Source organism: Lepidochelys kempii, chromosome 20, assembly GCF_965140285.1.
Source record: "Lepidochelys kempii isolate rLepKem1 chromosome 20, rLepKem1.hap1, whole genome shotgun sequence".
NCBI lineage: Eukaryota > Metazoa > Chordata > Testudines > Cheloniidae > Lepidochelys > Lepidochelys kempii.
In genome coordinates this window covers 14,196,001-14,219,293 of record NC_136399.1, presented here as the reverse complement: position 1 = coordinate 14,219,293, position 23,293 = coordinate 14,196,001, and the positions used below count along the sequence as shown (strand labels likewise).

The window sequence follows — 23,293 nt, the reverse complement described above, 5'->3', positions numbered from 1 at the left end:
TCATGTCCTGAGTGACATGACTAGCAGCTGCTGTGTGGGGCTTGTTCTCTCTCTGTCCCCTCACCCAGGGGGAGGATTATGAGTGCAGTTAGGGTGTGTGGGGCTGTTTTGATAGGGTTTTTTGTTGTTGCTCATTTTGTTTTTCTAATGTTTGCCCTGGTCCCTGTTTACATCAGCAGAGGCAGGTTGGAGCAGTCGTTGGTCTTTGGAGCGTGGGGTGGGGAAGGCTGGGATGCTCCTTGGTTGCCACAGGACTTTGTTCTACAGTCTGGGACTGATCCCTGAGGAATCTCTGTCTCCCCCACAGGCAAGCTTTTCCCTTGTGGTAGAAAGTTACATTGAGCCTGAGGAATGGAGCTGTCAACCATAGCCCTTATCCCGGGGCTTTTGGCTCTTCTACATACCCTGGCCATAGAGCACCATGAAGATCAGGAATGAGACCTTGAACTTTGAACTCTCTTTTGTGGGAGGCAAACTTAGGGCATAGAGAAAAGGTGTGATGTGCCCGCGGTATCCCGTGTTGCTCAGGAGCCGTGCTACGGGATTCTCTACTACTTGGAGTTTCCTAAATTCGGATGGCTTCCTGCCCCTGTCTGTCACATGGCTGTAATCCAGACAGGTGGTGACAACTGAGTGTGTAAGATGGGACGGAGTCTCCTAGCCAAGTGGAAATGATAGATGGCTGCCAGTGGCTTCCAGACAGGATGCACAATCATCTTTGATGTCACAATAAACCCCTGAGGCAGTATCCTCTGCTCCCAAGTGACTGGACCACAGTACATCATGGGCCAGTTTTAATACCTAGTTCTGGTACAATTTGGGGACCAGGAGTTGGGTTTGGTGGGCTCTAGTTTGTTTGTCCCAGATCACCCTCACCAAGAGCTCCACTTTTAGTTCAAAATAGGAATAGTGGGCGTGCTGGCCAGGATCAACTAGCACCCATTTACTCCAGCCAGCTGGCCATAGAGTGGGCTGAAGACTGGGTCCTCCCTCTGATGGATGAAGTCGGCCCCTTGTCTGAGAGCAGGAGGTTGTCCCTATGGGGAAGGCTGTTCATGTGGCTGTTCCTCAGGTGCTCCAAACTACGCTGCACCCCAGTGAGTTTCCCCACTCTGTTTGCGGGTTCCCTTTGGGCTGTCAGTGCCTCCTTTTGGGCTTGACGCCGTTCCCAGTGTGATTCTGGTGTGGAACGGTGTTGGAAAAGGGGAACATTTCTTTTAGCTTGATCTCGCCCTGGGTCCCCAGGTTGAGTCCTGATCCCACCTGCCTGGGCACCCTCAGAAGACTGGTTACCAGTCCCAGTTCTGGACCCATACTATCAGACTGGCTAGATGTAGGGCCATGGACACCAACACTTCGACCTCTTGACCCCCAACATTAATATGACTTTAGTCATAGAGTAGGGCCAAACATCCCCATGAATACATCCTACCAGGCAGGCCGCAGGGTCTGCTCTACAGAAGCGGCGGGCTGGGGAAGTCTGTGGCTGCCCCACCCCTGCAAGGAAATGCCTCCTCTCCACCATGGGCACCAGCGCCGGCAGGGAGGGGTGGGTGGGGCCCCAGGGGACGGAACCACTCTGTGCTCCCAAGCTTCAGTGTTCTTCCCCATAGGACTGGGCTGGGAGGGGGAATCCCTGTTCTGCGCTGGCTCAGCAGGGCCAGTGAGTGCAGCCGGGGGGCAGGGCACAGAGAATGGGTCTGTGGGGGATGCTGGGCAGTGGGGGAGGTTTGTGTGTTTTGGAGTGCTAGACAGTGGGGGGGTTATTGGGGGGTGCTGTGCAGTGGGGGTGACCTCTGTATGTTGGGGCACTGGGCAGTAGGGGGTCTGTGTGGGGTACTGGGCAATTGGGTTGGGGTTGTGTGCGCGGGGAGTGCTGGGCAGGGATGATGGTGTGCAGGACGCTGGGCAGCTCTGGTGGGGCTGTAGGCAGGGCGGGGGCACTCGGCATAGCGGGTCCAGGGGAGGCTGGGCATAGGAAGTTGCGGGGTGTTGGGTGGGGGGGCTGTGTGCGCAGCATGGGCCAGCCCCAGAGGGGAAGGGGCACACTGGCAGCACAGGGCTGGGCGAGCCAGTGTGCATCTGCCGGCTGCCGGTTTGTAAACAGTGCCCTTGTACTTGGCTGGGCAGAGTGGGGCTGCTCCCTCCATGTCATGCCCCATTGCCCCTGGCCGGCCCCTCCCTCCAGGTATTGACCTCCCTGTATCATGCTCCATTGCCCCCATGGGGGTCCACAAATATGTTTGGCACCAGGCCCACAAAAGATTCATCCAGCTCTGGCTCTGAGGTGCGCAATGGGTGGTGTCAGCGGCAGTGAAGGCAGCCGGGCGGGCACATCCCTTTCTAGGGGGCCCATTGACTGTTCTGCCTGGGGGCCTGGAATTGCTGTCCACATGCCTGCATCCTACAGTACCCATTCGACTCCTTCAGAGATTCAGGAGCTATTAATTGCTCTCATATGAATGTCCCAAACCTGAGTCAATAAAGCCCAGCACTTCTGCCCCCATACTGGAACTGGAACTACATAAGCCTTCAGCCCGAGGAGTTCTCCACACATTTCTTTGGAACAAGCATGGGCACAGTTGCACTGCATATGGAGGTGATATTGGTACCTGTGGCCTTCCTGCCCACAAATAAAATAAATTGGGAACCCCCGCTTTCTTTCCAGCTGGGACTCCTTCAGCGGTCAGTCTCTCATTCGTTACAACTGGCCCATTGCTGGTGCTGGACCCTAGTTTTAGTCCCTTATCAAGGGGTTTGGGGGGCCTGAGCTCCCTTCCTTATTGGACCTGATCCATGGACATTCAATTTTCCAGGCTTTCCTGGAGGCACCCAGTATAATTGGAAATCCAGAAAGTTCTCTGCAAGGTATGTATGCCTTCTCCAGCCAAGTCACCTGGTGGCAGCAGACCCACCCATTGTGTCCCGCTGGAAGAATTTGGCAACACTGTTCTGATGTCACCAATTTTACAGTTTATGCTGGAGAAGGAGTTTCTGGTTTCAACCAGCAAGAACAAAAATCCCAGAGTCATTGGGCTGCAGCTCTCAACTGGGAATCTAGAGTGAATGGTTCATGTCAGCATCGCCGACAGTAGCCCTCCTGAGTAAGCCCTAGGCAGTTTAGTATGATGGCTTTGAGTGTCCCATAGTTAATAGGCAGCAGGTTTAAAACAAATAAAAGGAAGTATTTTTTTTAAACAACACACAGTCAACCTGAGGAACTCCTTACCAGAGGATGTTGTGAAGGCCATGACCGTAACAGGTTTAAAAAAAGAACTAGATGAATTCATGGAAGATCTGTCCATCAATGGCTATTAGCCAGGATGGGCAGGAATGGTGTCCCTTGCCTCTGTTTGACAGAGGCTGGGAATGAGCGACAAGGGTTGGATCGCTTGATGATTACCTGTTCTGTTCAATCCCTCTGGGGCACCTGGCAGTGGCCACTGTCGGAAGACAGGGTACTGGGCTAGATGGACCTTTGTTCTGACCCAGTAGGGCCATTCTTATATTCTTTGCTGCCTCTACCCGCAGGGCACAGAACGCTATCTGGGCCTCTCCTGTTCAGTAGGGTGCGATCTTAGTGGCCCATCTCTCCCAGGGCTAATGGTGTGCCCCAGCCAGCCATTCAGAAGTCTCTAGGAAGGCCTTAGGATTGTCTTCTGGCCCCATTTTGGTGAGAATCATAGAATATCAGGGTTGGAAGGGACCCCTGAAGGTCATCTAGTCCAACCCCCTGCTCGAAGCAGGACCAATTCCCCATTGCTGTCCCTGCGGGCCCCGCGAGTGGATTCCATCTTGCCTGCTGATACTGTTTCAGAGATGGTCTTGGGGGGCAGGTGCAGAGCCAAGGCAAAGCAAGGCCAGGGCACAGCTGTTTCCTTTGATCTTGAAGAGGCCTCACCATCTTTGAGGAGGGCTGCTGCTGCTCTTGCACCCCATTTGCTGTCCTGTGGGAGAGTTCAGTGGGTGAAGCCGCATGAGGAGGAGGTTTTAGGGGGGACGTTATAGCTGTTGTTCCCCCCGCTAGAGGATCCTGTAGTGTGGGAAGTTGCTAGTGGGGTCCCCGTGTCCTTAACATCTGTCCCTCCAGGAGCCATCATGGTTAAGATTTCTCCCTCAGGTGATGGCAGGGTGTACTTGGTGACTGAGGGCCTCCCAGACAGTTTGGGGGAGAACAGGGCCCCAGTCTGGGCACCAAAGTTATTTGGCATTCTCCTTCCACCCTTGATCCTGCTCCCATTTTGGAGGCATCAGCCTTGTGGCTGCTGAGCCCATCGTGGAGGTGTCATTGACTGACACTAAGTGGCCGGGTGCTGTGCCTTCTGGGATGTCCTCCACTGAAGTGGAGTGGTTCAGCCCTGAGCCTGGTTATGATTCAGAACTTGGGGATTGCAAGTCCTCTGGGGGGATTGCTGATGCTGGCTTGGCAGGCACTGGATCTGTTGAAGTGGCACTGGTCCTCAGCATCGAGCCTCTTGACCTCAGTGCTGGGGTTGGGGAAGATGGGTCTGTTAGTTCTGTTGAGCCTGCCATGGTGGCATTGCCCCCCAGAGAGGTTTCACCTGCCTGGACCCTCTCTTTTGTCCATTCATCCTGGAGAAATCCCCCCATAGTCACCAGAGGGTGAGTCCCAGGAGGTAGTATTTGTTGTGCCTTCCTTCCCCCCACACCCCCCAGGGTGCAGGAATTCCTCCACCTGTGTTGGGGGATGTGGTGGACCGTGTGCTTCAGGATATATTGCAGCGGGCCTCCACGCTAGTTGATGTGGAAGGGGGGAGAGGAGGAATCAGAGCAGGGATGATGCTGGGGGACTGATTGAGGATGACTGGGGGTCTTTGGGCTCTCACTGACTTCTTGGCCCCATCTCTGTCACCGGACGAGCTATGCCGGTTCCTGGAGGCCATACACAGCTTTGGGAGAAAGGCACAGCTTGATCTTGATCACTGGGGTGATTATGATCTCACCCTCAACTCTGTGATGGCCTTTCTAGGGGAGGGCCAAGGGGCGGCAATATAGACAGTACTGGTGGGCCAGGACCTTCCATGGTGCTCTACTCAAATATGGAGTGATGCATGAGTTGTTGCATGGCCTGCTGGTGCAGGGGATGCCGCCACTGTGGGGATCCTCAACCCCCTCTCTAATGAAGTGTGCCATCTTTGCCTCATTGAACATCCATGGCTGTAGGGTGAGATCATTTCCTACCTTCAGGTGGGGAGGTATTCTGTGATATTCCTTCAGGAGACTCACGTGGACCTGGCCGCCAATGCCAGCTGGTGGGTGCAGAGGGGCGACGGTGTATTTTAGCCATCTCATGATGTCATTGGGTGGGTTGGTGTCAAGGTTCCTCCCCCACTCTGAACTCTAGGGTACAGATGTGGGGACCTGCATGAAAAACCTCCTAAGCTTATCTTTACCAGCTTAGGTCAAAACTTCCCCAAGGTACAAAATATTACACCCATTGTCCTTGGACTGGCCGCTACCACCACCAAACTAATACTGGTTACTGGGGAAGAGCTGTTTCGACGCGTCCTTCCCCCCAAAATACTTCCCAAAACCTTGCACCCCACTTCCTGGACAAGGTTTGGTAAAAAGCCTCACCAATTTGCCTAGGTGACTACAGACCCAGACCCTTGGATCTTAAGAACAATGAACAATCCTCCCAACACTTGTACCCCCCCTTTCCTGGGAAATGTTGGATAAAAAGCCTCACCAATTTGCATAGGTGACCACAGACCCAATCCCTTGGATCTGAGAACAATGAAAAAGCATTCAGTTTTTTACAAGAAGACTTTTAATAAAAAATAGAAGTAAATAGAAATAAAGAAATCCCCCCTGTAAAATCAGGATGGTAGATATCTTACAGGGTAATTAGATTCAAAAACATAGAGAACCCCTCTAGGCAAAACCTTAAGTTACAAAAAAGATACACAGACAGAAATAGTTATTCTATTCAGCACAATTCTTTTCTCAGCCATTTAAAGAAATCATAATCTAACACATACCTAGCTAGATTACTTACTAAAAGTTCTAAGGCTCCATTCCTGGTCTATCCCTGGCAGAAACCAGCATACAGACAGACACAGACCCTTTGTTTCTCTCCCTCCTCCCAGCTTTTGAAAGTATCTTGTCTCCTCATTGGTCATTTTGGTCAGGTGCCAGCGAGGTTACCTTTAGCTTCTTAACCCTTTACAGGTGAGAGGAGCTTTCCCCTGGCCAGGAGGGATTTCAAAGGGGTTTACCCTTCCCTTTATATTTATGACAGTTGGTGACCCTATTCTCCCCTGGCCTATGGGCTGAAGTATAAGAGGTTGCTGAGGTTGGGTTGGGTTGCCTGCTGTGCCTCCAGGTCTGCATGAAGAGGCTGCTTTTAAGCCTCATTAATGTTTATGCCCCGATACCAGGCCCAGAGCAGGTGCTCTTCTATCGACAGGTTTCCTTCTTCCTTGGCAAGTTGGATCCTCATGAGTGCTTGGTCCTGGGTGGGGATTTTAACACCACCCTTGAAGTGCAGGACCATGTTGGGAACAGGTGCCGAATCCCTGTTAACGTCCTCAAGTTGATTCTTGAACAGCATGCCCTGGGAGATATTTGGCGTGATCAGCACTAGGATGATACCACCTCCTTTACCTTTGTTTGGGTGGAGGTGGTTTGGTCGTGTCACTTCTGGTTGGACAGAACCTACATCTCTCGGTTTCTTATTGCATGAACCCACTCCTCTGACATTCAGCCAGCTCCCTTTTTGGACTGTCACTTGGTCTGTGTACAGCTTACCCTTACACCTGAGTGACTGAGGCCAGCCAACTGACACTTTACTGACAGCTTGTTAGAGGATATGGGCTTCGTGGGGTCCTTCCAGGGTTTTGGCTGGCCAGGCGGAGGCACACATTCCCCTCAGCGCAGAGATGGTGAAATGTATGAAAGGTGCATGTCAGGCTCTTTTGCCATGACTACAGCTGGGGGACCAGCCAGGGAAGGAACGTGGCAATGGAGTGGCTGGAACAGGAGGTCATGGAGTTGAAGAGGCGCCTGGTTGCTCACCCTGAGAATCCATCCCTCTGTATGGAGTGTCAGGAGAAGTGAGATGAGATTCAAGCCCTCATGATGATTGGGCTTGGCGCATGTTCCTTAGGTTGCATATCCAACTCCTTCAGGAGATGGATCACGGCTCCTGTTTCTTCTGTGCCCTGGACAACATAAGAACATAAGAATGGCCATACTGGGTCAGACCAAAGGTCCATCCAGCCCAGTATCCTGTCTACCAACAGTGGCCAATGCCAGGTGCCCCAGAGGGAGTGAACTTAACAGGTAATGATCTAGTGATCTCTCTCCTGCCATCCAGGAGAGAGGGGTGCCAAAAAAAAATATCACCTGCCTCCTGGTGGAGGATGACACCACTCTTACAGATCTGAGCAGATGCAAGAAAAGGCATGGGCATTCTACAACAAACTTCTTTCCAGATTCAACCAACACCAACACTTGTGATGAACTGTAGGATGAACTCCCAATGGTCAGCGCAGGTGACCGGGACCAGCTGGAGCTTCATAGAATCATAGATTAGAGTTGGAAGAGACCTCAGGAGGTCATCTAGTCCAACCTCCTGCTCAAAGCAGGACCAACCCCAACTAAATCATCCCAGCCAGGGATTTGTCAAGCCAGGCCTTAAAAATCTTTAAGGATGGAGATTCCACCACCTCCCTAGGTAACCCATTCCAGTGTTTCACCACCCTCTTAGTGAAATAGTGTTTCCTAATAACCAACCTAAACCTCCCCCTCTGCAACTTGAGACCATTACTCCTTGTTCTGTCATCTGGTACCACTGAGAACAGTCTAGCTCCATCCTCTTTGGAACCCCCTTTCAGGTAGTTGAAAGCAGCTGTCAAATCTCCCCTCATTCTTCTCTTCTGCAGACTAAATAAGCCCAGTTCCCCCAGCCTCTCCTCATAAGTCATGTGTTCCAGCCCTCTAATCATTTTTCTTGCCCTCCGCTGGACTTTCTCCAATTTGTCCACATCCTTCTTGTAGTGTGGGGCCCAAAAAGGGACACAGTACTTCAGATGAGGCCTCACCAATGCCGAATAGAGGGGAACGATCATGTCCCTCGATCTGCTGGCAATGCTCCTACTTATACAGCCCAAAATGCCGTTAGCCTTCTTGGCAACAAAGGCACACTGTTGACTCATATCCAGCTTCTCGTCCACTGTAACCCCTAGGTCCTTTTCTGCAGAACTGCTGCCTAGCCACTCGGTCCCTAGTCTGTAGCGGTGCATGAGATTCTTCCCTCCTAAGTGCAGGACTCTGCACTTGTCCTTGTTGAACCTCATCAGATATCTTTTGGCCCAATCCTCCAATTTGTCTAGGTCACTCTGGACTTTATCCCTACCCTCCAGCATATTTACCTCTCCCCCCAGCTTCGTGTCATCTGCAAACTTGCTGAGGGTGCAATACATCCCACCATCCAGATCATTAATGAAGAAGTTGAACAAAATCGGACCCAGGACCGACCCCTGGGGTACTCCGCTTTATAGTGGCTGCCAACTAGATACTGAGCCGTTGATCACTACCCAGTGAGCCTGACAATCTAGCTTTCTATGCACCTTATAGTCCATTCATTCAATCCTTACTTCTTTAACTTGCTGGCAAGAATACTGTGGGAGACCATATCAAAAGTTTTGTTAAGTCAAGATATATCACTTTCACCGCTTTCCCCATATCCTCAGAGCCAGTTATCTCATCATAGAAGTCAATCAGGTTGGTCAGGCATGACTTGCCTTTGGTGAATCCATGTTAAGGACCTGCTCCATGATTTTTCCAGGGACTGAGGTGAGGCTGTAGTTCCCCAGATTCTCCTTCTTCCCTTTTTTAAAGATGGGCACTATGTTTGCCTTTTTCCAATCATCCAGGACCTCCCCCAATCACCACGAGTTTTCAAAAATAATGGCCAATGGCACTGCAATCACATCTGCCAACTCCTTCAGCACCCTCGGATGCATTGCATCCTGCCCCATGGACTTGTGCATGTCCAGTTTTTCTAAATAGTCCTTAAGCTGTTCTTTCACCACAGAGGGCTGCTCACCTCCTCCCCATACTGTGCTGCCCAGTGCAGCAGTCTGGGAGCTGACCTTGTCTGTGAGTAACGAGGCAAAAAAAGCATTGAGTACTTCAGCTTATCCCACATCATGTGTCAGTAGGTTGCCTCCCCCATTCAGTAGGGGTCCCACACTTTCCCTGCCCTTCTTCTGCTTGCTAACATACCTGTAGAAACCCTTCTTGTTACCATTCACATCCCTTGCTAGCTGCAACTCCAATTGTGCTTTGGCCTTCCTGATTACACCCCTGCATGCTCGAGCAATATTTTTATACTCCTCCTCAGTAACTTCTTGTAAGCTTCCTTTTTGTATTTAAGCTCACCGAAGATTTCTCTGTTAAGCCAAGCTGGTCGCCTGCCATATTAGCTATTCTTTCTGCACATCCGGATGATTTGTTCCTGCGCCCTTAATAAGGCTTCTTTAAAATACAACCAGCTATTCCTCTCACACTGGCAGAGTTCTCGGAAGCCCTCTGTTTGATGCCCACTAGCAAATGCCTGGACATAGATGGGCTGACTGTGGAGTTCTGCCACTCATTCTGGGACATCCTTGGCCTTGCCATCATCTGAGCCAAGTTCCTGGGGTGCTCCATGACGCATAGGTGGGCAATGCTTGCTCTGCTACCAAAAAAGGAGAACCTCCAGGACCTGAGGAATTGGAGCCCAGTATCCCTACTCAGTGCAGACTATATGGTCGTAGCGAAAGCCATCTTGCTGTGGCTGAAGTCCATGCTGGCATACGTGATACTCCCCAACCAGTCCTATGCTGTCCCTGGCTGGAGTTTATTTGATCATCTATATCTAGTCTGGGATTTTCTTTGTCTGGCATGTAGGGATGTTTTGTCTCTCACCTTCCTGTCCCTTGACCAGGAGAAGGGGATTGACAGTGTGGACCATGAGTATCTCATGGGAACTGTGTGAGCAATCAGCTTCAGTCCCCAGTTTGTGAGATTCCTCCAGGTGCTGCACGCCTCTGAAGAGTGTATAGTCCAGCTCAACTGGGCCTTGACCAAACCAGTCATCTTTGGTCAGGGAGTGTGTCAGGGCTGCCCTTTGTCTGGCCAATTGTAGGCCATTGTTGTCAAGGCCTCTCTTTGTCTCTTATGCAAGCGATTGATGGGGCTGGTGCTCCGCAACCCGGCTTGGAGGGTGGTGTATACCCATGATGTGCAACTTCTGGCCCAGGATCTGGAAGACATGATGGGGGTGGAGGCTTGCCAAACCAACTACTCAGGGTCCTCCTCTGCCTGGGTCAGCTGGGTCAAGAGCTCTGGCCTGGTGGGTGTCATGTGAGCTGCCTCCCACCTGCGCTTCATACCGTCCAGTGTGGCATAGGTCTGCTACTCTGGGCTTTTACCTATTTTACCTATCCCTCCCCACTAGAAAATAGGACTGACTTGGGGGCCAGGGTGTCTGATGGGTTGTGGGCATGGACGGGGCTTCTCTGGTGCCTTTCCCTTCAGGGGAGGTCGCTGGTTCTTTACAAACTAGTCCTGTCCCTACTCTGGCCCTGGGTCAGTAGCCTAAGCCCACTCCCGGGTACCCTGGCCAGCCTCCAGGGGAAGGTCCTGGAGTTCTTCTGTCCGCAAAATCACTGAGTCTCTGCAGGCGTGCTGAGCCTCCCGCTGGAAGAGGAAGGGCAGGGCCTGATATGCATTCACACTTTCCATCTCCAGGCCCTGCAGAGGCTCCTTTATAATGCTTGTTGTCTGGCCTGGAGCCAGCTAGGGCACACCTTCCTCCACCTCCTCTGAGCGCTCCGACATGACTGGCAACTCTTTTATCTATATCCGAGAGGTCTCCCTTGAGACTTTTCTGAGCTGCCAGTCTTTTACCAGGATGGTCTCAGGACCTGGAGGTTGGTCTCCACAGTCAGGTCTGTTACGGGCACTAAGGGTGTGCACCTCCTAGATGAACCCCTGTTCCACGCCCACATCTTGTGGCACACACGGTGGAGGTTCTTTCAGTGCACTGGAGGTTGGTCATGGCTGGTGGCACCAAAGTCAGAGACCTCTGGACCACAGTTGGTGGGATTGGGTGTACCCTGGTACACTTGCTCAGTGAATGAGGTTGCCCACCTTTCATGTCCCCTGCCATGAACGCCAGGAGGTAAAGGCTGCCCAGCCCCCAGCCTCTATAGCTTTTCTCGAGCAAGTCCTGAAGCAGGGTGTTCCTTGCCTGCCCGTTTGCCTGGCCTTCTGGAGCTTGAGGTCAGGCCCTGGCCCTGTGAGCCCCCCTGGCTGCTTTAAACTGCCCATATGAACTGACTTAGTAGTATCCAGCCAGTCTGTTTCTGAGACACATCATGGGAGCAGTTTGTGCCCCACATTGTTCATTTCCTCACCCTCGTGACCCGCCCCGATACAAAGTGGTGGGACCTGCTGCCATCTCTGGAGAGCAAGGAGCCCCAGTGAGCCAGCCTGTATTCCACCTTTGTGCCACAGTCTGCTGGGGATATAAATTAATGGCTGCTTCGTGGAGCTGTGAGCACAGGAGAGTTATGTGGTTTTCGGACTCCCCTGACATTTGTTCTTCTTGTGGCGAGAGGGAGTCCCTGGCGCATGCATATTTACAGTGCACCAGGCCGCAGTCCCTTTTCCGCCTCCTCCAAAACCTCTTGTTGAGGTTCTGGCTGCACTTTTCCTTGCACTCCCTATCTGCGGCCCCACAAGGTTGTAGGACCATCTCATCAACCTCCTCCTGGCGTTGGCCATGTTGGCCATATATCAGTCAAGGAGGACAGGGTTGGACGGGATCTGCAACTGAGAGTGGGGGCTCAATTTTGTGCACTTGTCCATTCATGTCTCTGGGCAGAGTGCCTCTGGGTGGCATTCTTGGACACTTTGGAGGAGTACTGATCCAGGTACTCTATGTGTGCGTGTGCCCATGCCCAGCACAGTGAGGCCCCGATCTCAGATATTGTCGCATGCATGCACAGCACCTTGCACAAAAGGGCCCCAGTCTCAGTAACTCTGTGGCAAGGCAGCTCCTGGCATAGTGGGGCCTCTAGGCAAAGCACTAATGCAGTAATAATGGAAAGCAAGAAGGAGACGATGGAGCCTCAGGGGCCTTTCTCAGAGTAAGCGATGAGACCTGGGGATTATGTAGCACAAGGGGTGGCAGAAGGTTTCCATCCTGGGCCAAGGGTCCACAGCTGGCTGCCCGAGTGGGCAGTACAGAGCAGTAGGGGCTGATGGAGGTGGGGGATTGACTGAGAATCTAATAGCATCTGAGCAAGGCTTGGTAGGGATGTGCTAGAGGGACCCAGCTCTTAGGCCTGTGGAGCCAAGTCATTGTGCCCTGGGCATTGGCCACTCAGGTCTGTGCTACAGGCCTGCAGGTGCCCCAGGACAGAAAGTCATGGGGAGGCCGCCCATGTCGTTCTGGGAGCCCTATAGGAGGCTCTTATCAGTTCCCAACCCAGGATGCTCATTCCCCTTCTCCCTGCAGGTGCTGTGGCGAGTACAGTGGTGAAACAGAAGCTGGCCGAAGTCATCCTGAAGAAACAACAGGCAGCTTTGGAAAGGACCAGCAACCCCAGTGGCCCCACCATGCCCTACAGGTGAGAGAGTCAACTAAGCACCCCCAACCCCCTCCCCTCCCATGCCGTACAGGTGAGATCGAGACACCTGAGCATCCCCCCCACACCTCCTGCCGCCATATAGATGAGAGAGAGAGACACCTGAGCATCCCCAAGACACGCCCCCAGGCCATACAGGTGAGGCAGAGATACTGGGCTTTCAGTGGAGAGAGCTTGTCTCCTGATGGGGCTGCTGGTGGGGGAAGGCCTGCATCTGTCTGTGGGGCAGGGGCTCTCACAGCAGCTGTGTCTGTGGAGCACAGCCGTGGGTGCAGTGATCCTGTGGGGATCCTGTGGGGGACGCTCTGTTCACCTAGGTTCCTTAGGACTCTACAGCTCTGGCAGCCCCTCGGAGCTGGATTTTTCTGTGGTTTGCGGCAACCAGGGTGCTCCCTCTAGTGGCCAGACCTGGTTTTATCTGCTCTTCATGGGGACCTGGCAGGCACCCAAAAGTTGGGCCCACTGCTCACACCTGGACAGGCCATCTCTGGGACTGTAGCTAGAGCCCTGCAAATCCGCGGATCGCCGCTTTAGAGCCCCGGGCCATTTTTCCAGATCATGGCTCGGATGTGTATCTAAATGCTGTATCTGTGCAGAGGTCTAACTGTAGCACCTCTGGAGTGTCCAAGCCTTGGATCCACACAGTGGGGAGAGGCACTTCCCATACAGACTGTGGGGGAAAACTTTGGGCAGAGTGATGCACATGTGCTCCTTTCCCGGCGGGACAGTCCAGGCTGAGGAAAACCCAGTACTAGGGGTGGGAGCTGCACTGGACCAAGGGAATTTGAGCCAAGGGCGTCCCAGCATCAGGGGCAGGAAGTGCGCTGGGCCAAGGGTGTCTGAGAGCTGTCCCAGCACCAGGGTTGGAGACTGCTCTGGACCGAGGATGTTTGCGGGCTGTCCCAGCACCAGGGGCTGGGGCTGCGCTGGATCGAGGGTATCTGGGGGCTGTCCCAGCATCGGGTAGGGGCTGCGCTGGACTGAGGGTGTCTGGGGGCTGTCCCAACATCGGGGCAGAGGCTGCTCTGGGATAAGGGTGTTTGGGGGCTGTTCCAGCACCAGGGGTGGGGATGCCCTTTGTTGGGCTGGTGGGATTTTGAGGACCAGGAACAACCCCAGTGCCAAGAAGCTGCGGGCAAACTTGGTGGCATGGTGGGGCCAGGCTGTACCAGGCTTTTCCGGGGGAATGCCAGTGCTGTAGGGCTGAGAAAAATCCTGGAGCCAAGGGCCGCTGGAGCCAAGGGCCGCTGGAGCCAAGGGCCGGTCTCTAACCTTGCTGCTACTTCCCTGCAGATCACTGGAGCCCCTGGATACTGAAGGCCCTGCCCCTCCTGTGCTCAGCCCCTTCCTGCCACAAGTCCCCAACAGTTCCATAGACCCTCCGGAGCACTTTCCTCTGCGGAAAACAGGTAAGGCCATGCCATGCTGGCTTCGTGCCCATGCACGCAGGTGCGACCGCAGGGTGGACTCAGCCCACCTTCCCAGCCTGCCTTCCTCCTGGCCTTCGCTTCCACACACAGCAGGGCCTGTGTCCTGGCAGGGAGGTGAGACTGGCACTGGCTCGGGAGTGGGAGGAGGTTGGGCTGGCGCAGGGGTGTGCAGGTCTGAAGGTGACTTTGCGACAGCCCCAAGGGTCATGCCTGAGCCCAACAGGCCAGTGCGGCAGCACTGTATCGATGCCATAGCGCAGGGAGACCACTGACAAACAGCCTTGTCTGCCCACAGCATCTGAGCCCAACCTGAAGGTGCGATACAAGCCCAAGAAGTCGGTGGACCGGCGTAAGAACCCACTGACCCGCAAGGAGAGTGCACCCCCTTCCCTGAAGAGGAGGCCAGCAGAGGCCATTGGTGAGGGTCTCTTGGGGCAACAGTAGGAACTTGGGGCTCCAGGGAAAGCAGCTGCTGCACACTAGGACCCCGCATAAGCCCCGCACCCGAGGCTCCGTGCAGGGGGTCGCACATGCCAATGGAGCTTCAAGGGCGCTCAGTGCACAGGGATGGTGCTACCCCATGGCAGCAATGCTCTTTTAAGGCAGCCTCAGGCCAGGTGTGATGTGCTAATAGCCATGCAGGGCCAGACCCAGCCAGTGGGGAGAGCAATGCTGGAGCTGCGCAGGGCTGTTTCTCTGACCTGTCAGAGACTTGAGGGATTAATGGGCCCAAAGCAGTCCCAGCAAACGATACCTGCCCAGTTCCCTGGCCATGAGTGCTTGACCCCTGCTGGGAGAAGCAGGACATACCCATGTGTGGCATTTGACCTGGGGGCGGGCACTCTTCCCACTAGCACAGCTGGGTAGATGATGGCAGACTCCAGGGACTGCCCCAAGATTGCGCACACTGCCCTGTCTCGGGGCTGGATGCATAACCAGGTACAGTCCCTGCCTCTGGCTGGTGCACTGCCAGGAGTATGTGCTTTCAGGGCATGAGCTGTCCTTGCCTGCCCACCTGGGCTCAGGCAGCTGGTCAGGGAGAGCGCTAAGTCCAGATGGAATTGAGTGTCACCCGGCTGGCAAGGGCAGGGCAAGGGCACTGTGCAGGAGCCAGGAGGGCAGCAGCGGCCTGGTGTAGCTGGGAGGGGTGATGTAGCCGTGAGGGAAAGCTGTACACAGGTTGTGTCCCTGTGAAAGGAAGCTGGGGTACCTGATGGGAGAAAGGGTACAGAGAAAGCAATGTGCATGCAGCGGTGAAGGTGCCAGGCCACCTTGTGCCCTTGAGTCCCTTCATCCTGCCACTCTCCTATCTGACTTCTCTTCCCTATGCAGACTCGTCCCCCAGCAGTAGCAGCACCCCTGTGTCTGGCTGCAGCTCCCCCAACGACAGCCTCCCAGCGGAACATGGAGTCCCCCCCGCTGGGCCCAGCATGGCCCACGAGGTACGAAGCCTGCAGGCCTGTTGAAGGGAGCCAGGAGCTCAGGACATGCTGCCTTGGGTGGGGTCACTGAGGCAAACTGTCCCTGGGGAGCAGCATGGGCTAATGAACTCCGCAGTTCTGTCCCCAGATCTCTCATGGGCCCCGGGGCCTGGAGCCAGGACCAGGCAACTTCCCCTCCAGAATTCCCACTTCCTTGAAAACTAGCAGCTAAGAATTAGTCCCAGCTTTCTGGGCCCTGCTACCCTCCCTTCCCCCCAGTAGCTGGTGGCACCCCACCCAACCCTATTTCCCCCTGGCTAGTCACCAGCCACCCCACTGCTGCCCTGATGCCCTCAAGGTCCCCCTACTGCTCCCTGTCTTGCACTGTGTCCCCCTGATGCCTTCTGGTTGGTAGTGCTGTCTTCCCTGCTTGGGTCCTTGCTGCCACCCTTTGCTGGCCCTGGTCATGTAGCTCCTGCTGCCCCACACAGCTGTGCCATGCCTGGAGACTAACCTGTTGTGTTTGGTGCAGGCGCCACTCGCCCAGCGCCTGATGATGCAGGAGAGCTCGCTGGCCCAGTTAGCCCTGCAGAGCACGGCCTCCCTTCCAGCCATCTCGCTGGGACTGCCAGCTACTACCAGTGCCCGGGTAGGTAGCCGGGTCATAAGGGACTCCGGAACCCTGCTGAGGGCTCATGCAGGGCAGAGAGAGCCCAACCCCCCTTCTGAAGGCCAGGATCGCAGCACGCGCAGGTCATTGAGCAGCAGTCCTGGATGACGCAGCACTTCATGGATTTGCAGACCCACAGTCCCCCCGTCCCCCCCCTCCCACCTTGGGACACAGAGCCAGGGGGATCCCTTTCCTCTAGACTCTGCCAGTGCCTCTGTCAGGCCCTAGGTCCCCTCCTAGGCATCACAATCCGCTCCTCTACCCCCGCCTTGGTAGGCTGCTGATGGACTCCCTGTTCTCTCTGCAGGGCGACGCAGACCGCCGCTCCCTCTCTGGCTTGGCACACCGGGTGCCAGTGCTGAATGGGCCTGTCCTCTCGGGCACCCACTCATCCATGTTCATACCAGCTGGCTTGGAGCAGCATGAGCCTGGAGGGCCTCTGTCCCCTCGGCTTCAGCCTGTCATTATTCTTGAGTCCTCGGTCACCCACGCACCACTTGTGGCAAGTACGTATTGCTCCCACTTGACCAAGGGTCCTGGGGCTGAGGCTGCAGTCCCAGCACCAAGTGCAGCTCAGAGCCCTGCTGGCATGTACCTGAAAGGGGCTCTAGGATCTCAGCAGATTTTCTGCAGTGCTGTATGAGACCCCCTGGCATCCCTGAGAACTGGTCTATGCTTAACAATCTCCCTTCTGACCAGCTGGCATGTGAGCAGAAAGGTAGCTAATGCTGCTATGGGATTCCACATTGTTAGGTTTCAGAGTTAACACTCATGGAGATGCCTTGGGAAGCTGCTGGCTGTCAAGCAGCCGGCACACTCAGGCAGACACCTCTGCATAGCTCAGCTCCGAACCCTGCTGGGATTTACTCAGCTCTCAAACTGCAGCCAAGGGCAGCGCTGACTTGTCATGAGGGAGGGGGGTGAGTGTTCCTCTACCGCTTCCCTCTGGGCTTCCCTCTCCAGGCTCACCCACCCCTCCTGCTCCAAGTGTGAAGCAGAGAGGGCAGAGCGGGTGAGGGGCAGCCAGAGCACTCCCCTAGCCACCGCAGGCTGCACAATGGCAGGGCAGGGGGGGCGAGAAGGGTGGGAGCTGTGGCCAGCCGTAATGCGAATGCCCTCTGCTACTTACCTCCCGGCCTGACACATGCTGCACTTGGGGCTGGCACCTGGCTGGATTTCCAGCTAGCCTACAGGTCAAGGCCCGCCCCGCCACGCTCTGTGAGAACATGGAGCTCACCTCCCGCCCCCTCCCCCAGTGAGTCCCAGGGAGATTCCCCTCCCCCAGGGAACACCATGGAGGTTTCCCCCTCAGCCCCCATTGAGAACCATGCAGCAGCAGGTGCTGGGCATTAGCCAGTCTGTCCTTGGGAAGTGCTTGCCTATGGTGCCCCTGGAGCATGGGTTCTCAGAGCTGTAGTGGGCCCAGCAGGAAGCCCCAGAGCTGACGAGATGGGAGAAAGGGGAACAACTGTACCGGGGCCCCCCAAATCGTCTGTAAGGGCTGTATAAATAAGTGAAATGGGAGGGGGTGAGCCCCAGCAGACACAATGATTTCTGTCTGTGGGGCTGCACGGAGCCCCAAAGGGCAGTGGTGGGGCCTGAGCTGCAGCACAGGGCAGGCCAGGGGTCACAGGCCAGGTTAGGGGTTGATAATGCCAACCCCAAGCCCAGGCTACTTGAGATGCTCTGGCTGCCATTCCTGAGCACCTGGTGCTGCACCCAGCTCCAACCCTGCTTCACCAGTCTCTCTCCCCGCAGTGCCAGGCCTGGGGACGGTCCCGTTCCACTTCGCCCACTCACTCATCCCCACCGACCGGCTGTCGCTGGCAGGCCACCACAAACCACTGGGGCGGACCCGCTCTGAGCCCCTGCCCCCCAACCCCAAGGCCATCCAGCAGCAGCTGGCGTACCAGCAGCACCATGCCCAATTCCTGGAGAGACTCAAGCAGCAGACACACTTGGGAAAGGTAAGAGGCTAACGGGCATGCAGGCTGGGGAACACCACTGCCAGGGCAGGAGGGCGCCATGCTGGGCAGCACCTGGGGATTGAGGGCACTTCAGGTGCATGGCGGAGTAAGGCCCATGTGGCACTCAGCACCCAAGCTGCCAGGCCAGGGCACTGGGTGGCGGCACTGCCCGCAGACACAAGCAGTTGCTTTGCCCTCCCTCAGTCCCAGGAAAGCGAGTGAGCTCCCTGGCGTCTGCTGCTGCCAGTACAGCTGCCAGCTAAGCAGTGTTGGAGCCCCTGCATCTGCGGTACCTGTATAGAATCACAGAATATCAGGGTTGGAAGGGACCTCAGGAGGTCATCGAGTCCAACCCCCTGCTCAAAGCAGGACCAATCCCCAACTAAATCATCCCAGCCAGGGCTTTGTCAAGCCTGACCTTAAAAACTTCAAAGGAAGGAGATTCCACCACCTCCCTAGGCAACCCATTCTAGTGCTTCACCACCCTCCTAGTGAAAAAGATTTTCCTAATATCCAACCTAAACCTTCCCCACTGCAAGTTGAGACCATTACTCCTCGTTCTGTCATCTGCTACCATTGAGAACAGTCAGATCCATCCTCTTTGGAACCCCCTTTCAGGTAGTTGAAAGCAGCTAGCAAATCCTCCCCTCCTTCTTCTCTTCCGCAGACTAAACAATTCCAGTTCCCTCAGCCTCTCCTCATAAGTCATGTGTTCCAGTCCCCTAATAATTTTTGTTGCCCTCCGCTGGATGTTTTCCAATTTTTCCACATCCTTCTTGTAGTGTGGGGCCCAAAAAGGGACACAGTACTCCAGATGAGGCCTCACCAATGTCGAATAGAGGGGAACGATCACAACCCTCAATCTGCATGCCACAATGCTCCCCCATCATCCCCACACAGAGCTCCCCATGTCTGGTGTACCCCCATGCCACAGTGCTCCCATCACCCCTGCAGAGAGCTCCCCCCCATCACCATCCAGGGTACACTCAGCCCACCCACGCAACACTCTCCCTCATCACCAACCCTGCACAGAGCTTCCCCCATTACCCCAGATGGCATGCAGGGAGGGGTATCTCACGCCACCCCACAGAGTGCCTCACATCACCCCCCACCCCATCACAGAGTTCCTCACATCAACCTCTGAACACAGGTGCCCCCACCTGGCGTTCCCAACCCCCGCACAGCTCCCCACTCACCCCGTCACACAGAGCTCCTCCCATCTGGGTTTTCCCATCCCCGCACAGCTCCCGCCTCACCCTGTCATACAGAGCTCCCCCACCACTGGGGTTCCCCATGCTGCAGTGGAAGGTGAAAACCCCCCTCTGCCAATCTGACCCAGGGAAAACCCCAAATATGACAATCAGTTGGACCCTCAGCATGTGGGCAAGACCCAGCAGCCAAACACCTGGGAGAGAAGTCTCTGTAGTAACTCAGAGCCCTCCCCATCTAGGGTCCCATCACTGGCCATTGGGGATATTTGCTGCTAGCAGTCGCATATCAGGCACATGCCATTATAGACAGTCTCATTATCCCATCCCCTCCAGAAACTTCTCATGTTCAGTCTTCTTTGTTTTGTTTTCAATTTGTTTTTTTGCCCTCACTGCTCCCCTTGGGAGGCTGTTCCAGAACTTCCCTCCTCTGATGGTTGAAAACCTTCATCACATTTCAAACCTAAACTTGTTGATGGCCAATTTATAGCCATTAACACTCTAATAACTTCTCCCCCCCTCCCCCCCGGTATTTATCCCTCTGATGTATTTATAAAGAGCAATCTCTCCACTCAGCCATCATTTGATTATGCTGAACAAGCCAAGCCCTTTGAGTCTCCTCTCACAAGATAGATTTTCCATTCCTCGAATCATCCTTGTAGCCCTTCTCTGCACTTGTTCTAGTTTGAATTAATCTTTCTTAAACATGGGAGACCAGAACTACACATAGTATTCCAGATGAGGTCTCACCAGTGTTCCCTCTAATTTTTCCCACCCATTTGTGGAATGATTTTTTTCATTTTTTCATTCATTCACAAAATTCATGTGGTGGGGGTGAGGCCGAGGGGATCAGAGTGTGGGAGGGGGCTTAGGGCTGGGGCAGAGGGTTGGGGTGCGGGCTCTGGGGTGGGGCCAGGGATGAGGGGTTTGGGGTGCAGGAGGGTGCTCCGTGGCTATGGCGGGGAGAGAGGATTCCTCCCAGCTCTCTCTCCCCGCAGCAGCACGTGGGCTGTGGGGCTGGGACTGCAGGATAGGCGCCCCTCCCCCAGCCCTGGGGCTGGGGGAAGGCCACTCCTGGGTCTGGGCTGCTCTGGGGTTGGGCTGCGCTGCCATGGCCACTCCTGGGCCACACCAGTCGCAGCTGGGGTCGCTCCAGTCACACTGCCCCAGCAGGTCCGGGTCACAGGTTGCGTTGGGGCTGGGGGAGGGGCACCCCGGCCGCAGCAGGGAGCGGGTACAGCACAGGGAACCAGAGCGGGTTCCCTGAGCACCTGTGCAGTGCTAAATAGGCTGCTGCTCAATTGTGCAGCTTACAGGGAACTTAGGGTCTCACCAGTGCCTTGTATAATGGTACTAGCACTTCCCTGTATCTACTGGAAATACCTCACCTGATGCATCCTAGGACTGCATTAGCCTTTTTCACAGCCTCATCACATTGGTGGCTCATAGTCGTCCTGTGATCCACCAATATGCCCAGGTCTTTCTCCTCCTTTGTCGCTTCCAACTGATACTTCCCCAGTTTATAACAAAAATTCTTGTTGTTAGTCCCTAAATGCATGACTTTGCACTATTAAATTTTATTCCATTTCTGTTACTCCAGTTTTCAAGGTCATCCAGATCTTTTTTCAGAGTAGCAGCCATGTTAGTCTGTATCCGCAAGAAGAACAGGGACTTAGAGACTAACAAATTTAGAGACTAACAAATTTATTTGAGCATAAGCTGTCGTGAGCTTCACGACATCACTTCATCGGATGCATAGAATGGAACATATAGTAAGAAGATATATATATATATACATACATACAGAGAACATGAAAAGGTGGAGTAAGATGCTAATTAGTTAAGATGAGATATGATCAGCAGGAGAAAAAAACTTTTGTAGTGATAATCAAGATGGTCCATTTAGACAGTTGACAAGAAGGTGTGAGGATACTTAACATGGGGAAGTAGAGTCAATATGTGTAATGACCCAGCCACTCCCAGTCTCTATTCAAACTCAAGTTAATGGTATCTAGTTTGCATATTAAATTAAGCTCAGCAGTTTCTCGTTGGAGTCTGTTTTTGAAGCTTTTCTGTTGCAAAATTGCCACCTTTAAATCTGTTACTGAGTGGCCAGTGTTCTCCTACCGGTTTTTGAATGTTATGATTCCTGATGTCAGATTTATGACCATTTATTCTTTTGCATAGAGACTGTCCAGTTTGGCCAATGTACATGGCAGAGGGGCATTGCTGGCACATGATGGCATATATCACATTGGTAGATGTGCAGGTGAACAAGTGCATCCCTGATGGCATGGCAAATGTGATTAGGTCCTATGATGGTGTCACTTGAATAAATATGTGGAGAGAGTTGGCATCAGGCTTTGTTGCAAGGATAGGTTCCTGGGTTAGTGGTTTTGTTGTGTGGTGTGTGGTTGCTGGAGAGGTGAAACTAACAGGCCTGTAATTTCCTGGATCACTTTTTTCTTTCTTAAAAATAGGAACTATATTAGCAATTTTCCAGTCATAGGGTACAACCCCTGAGTTTATAGATCCTTTAAAAATCCTTGCTATTGGGCTTGCAATTTCATGTGCTAGTTACTTTAATATTCTTTGATAGAGTTTATCTGGACACATCGATTTAGTTCCATTAAGTTGTTTAAATTGGACTTCCACCTTGGATGTGGTCATTTCTATTTCCATATTGTCGTTCCCATTAGCCACCCTGTCACTGCCCCTAAGCTCCTCGTTACCCTTATTAAAATTGGAGACAAAATATTCGTTTAGGCCTTGGGCCATGCCTAGATTATTTTTAATCTCCAGCCCATCTACATGCTTAGCAGCTCCACTTCTTCTTTCCTTGTTTTCTTTTTATTTATTTGGCTACAGAACCTTTTACTGTTGGTTTTAATTTCCTTTCCAAAGTCCAGCTCTGCTTGACTTTCGGCAGTTTTCACTTTCCCCCTACGCTTTCTGCCCTCCAAGAGGTTGCTTTCCTCGCTGATCCTTCCCACCTTCCATTCCTTGTAGGCTTTCTGCTTTCTCTTAATCAGCTGTTTCAGGTACTTGGACATCCAGCTTGGTCTGCAACCCTTCCCCACAATCTTTTCCCCCTGTCCTCGGGATGCAGGCTTCAGAGAACTTTTGAACTTTGATTTAAAGTATTCCAGGCCTCCTCCACATTCAGATCCTCGAGTTCTTCAGTCCACCCCACTTCCCTAACTAATTCCCTTCATTTTTTAAAGTTTGCGCTTTTCAAATCAAGGCCCTTAGTTTCAGCCCTAATTTTGTTTATCTTTCCATTTAGTTTAAAGTGAATTAGCTCTTGATCACACAAACCACAGCTGTCTCCTGCAACCAGCTCTTCTATTCCCCTCACTACTCACCAATGCCAAATCTAAAATGGCGTCACCTCTTGTTTGCTCAGCAACTGTTGGATGAAGAAATCTGTCGGCTATCACGTCCAGGAAAGTCTGGGCCCTGCTGTTATTGGTAGCACTTGTCCTCCAACCTATGTCTGGGAAGTTAACGTCTCTCATCATCACACAATTCCCACTAGTATTTATTTCATTAAATAGATTAAAGAGGTCTCTGCCCATATCCAGATCAGATCCTGGGGGTCTATCCCAGGGGAGCCTCTGGTAGCTTTCTTCCCCAAAGTGATTTTGACCCATCCCCCTGCAGCTCATGACCAAGTCCAGTGAGAAGTCTCGTCTGCGGCAGATCCCCTCCTCGGAGGACATGGAGGCCAAGGAGGGGCTCCCAGAGGGAGTGAGTGAGCGCGGTGACCAGCCTAGGGGCCGAGTGGAGCTCACGCGGCCAGGGGTCAGCACAAAGGAGCCTGAACGGAGCCCAAAGCTGATGCAGCCACAGGAGGAGCTCGTCTTGCAGCAGGTACCTAAGGGCTGGCAGGGATCAGAGCACCAGGAGTGCTGGGCACAGCACCAGCCTGG

The 23,293-nt window shown here is 53.7% G+C and overlaps 1 protein-coding gene across 4 annotated transcripts in view; it reads left to right on the top strand.

The window, feature by feature from the left end:
- The window catches only part of HDAC7 (histone deacetylase 7), a 240,554-nt gene that overhangs the window by 194,464 nt on the left and 22,797 nt on the right, over positions 1 to 23,293 (top strand). For 3 of the 4 annotated variants that reach the window (XM_073318375.1, XM_078849469.1, XM_073318373.1), the window contains 8 exons: positions 12,536 to 12,647; positions 13,959 to 14,074; positions 14,391 to 14,513; positions 15,428 to 15,537; positions 16,049 to 16,165; positions 16,494 to 16,692; positions 17,945 to 18,153; positions 23,025 to 23,234. In XM_073318375.1, coding sequence (XP_073174476.1) covers positions 12,536 to 12,647; positions 13,959 to 14,074; positions 14,391 to 14,513; positions 15,428 to 15,537; positions 16,049 to 16,165; positions 16,494 to 16,692; positions 17,945 to 18,153; positions 23,025 to 23,234 — 1,196 coding nt within the window. The remainder of the gene's footprint in view (positions 1 to 12,535; positions 12,648 to 13,958; positions 14,075 to 14,390; positions 14,514 to 15,427; positions 15,538 to 16,048; positions 16,166 to 16,493; positions 16,693 to 17,944; positions 18,154 to 23,024; positions 23,235 to 23,293) is intronic. The other variant, XM_078849470.1, reaches the window with a different exon arrangement.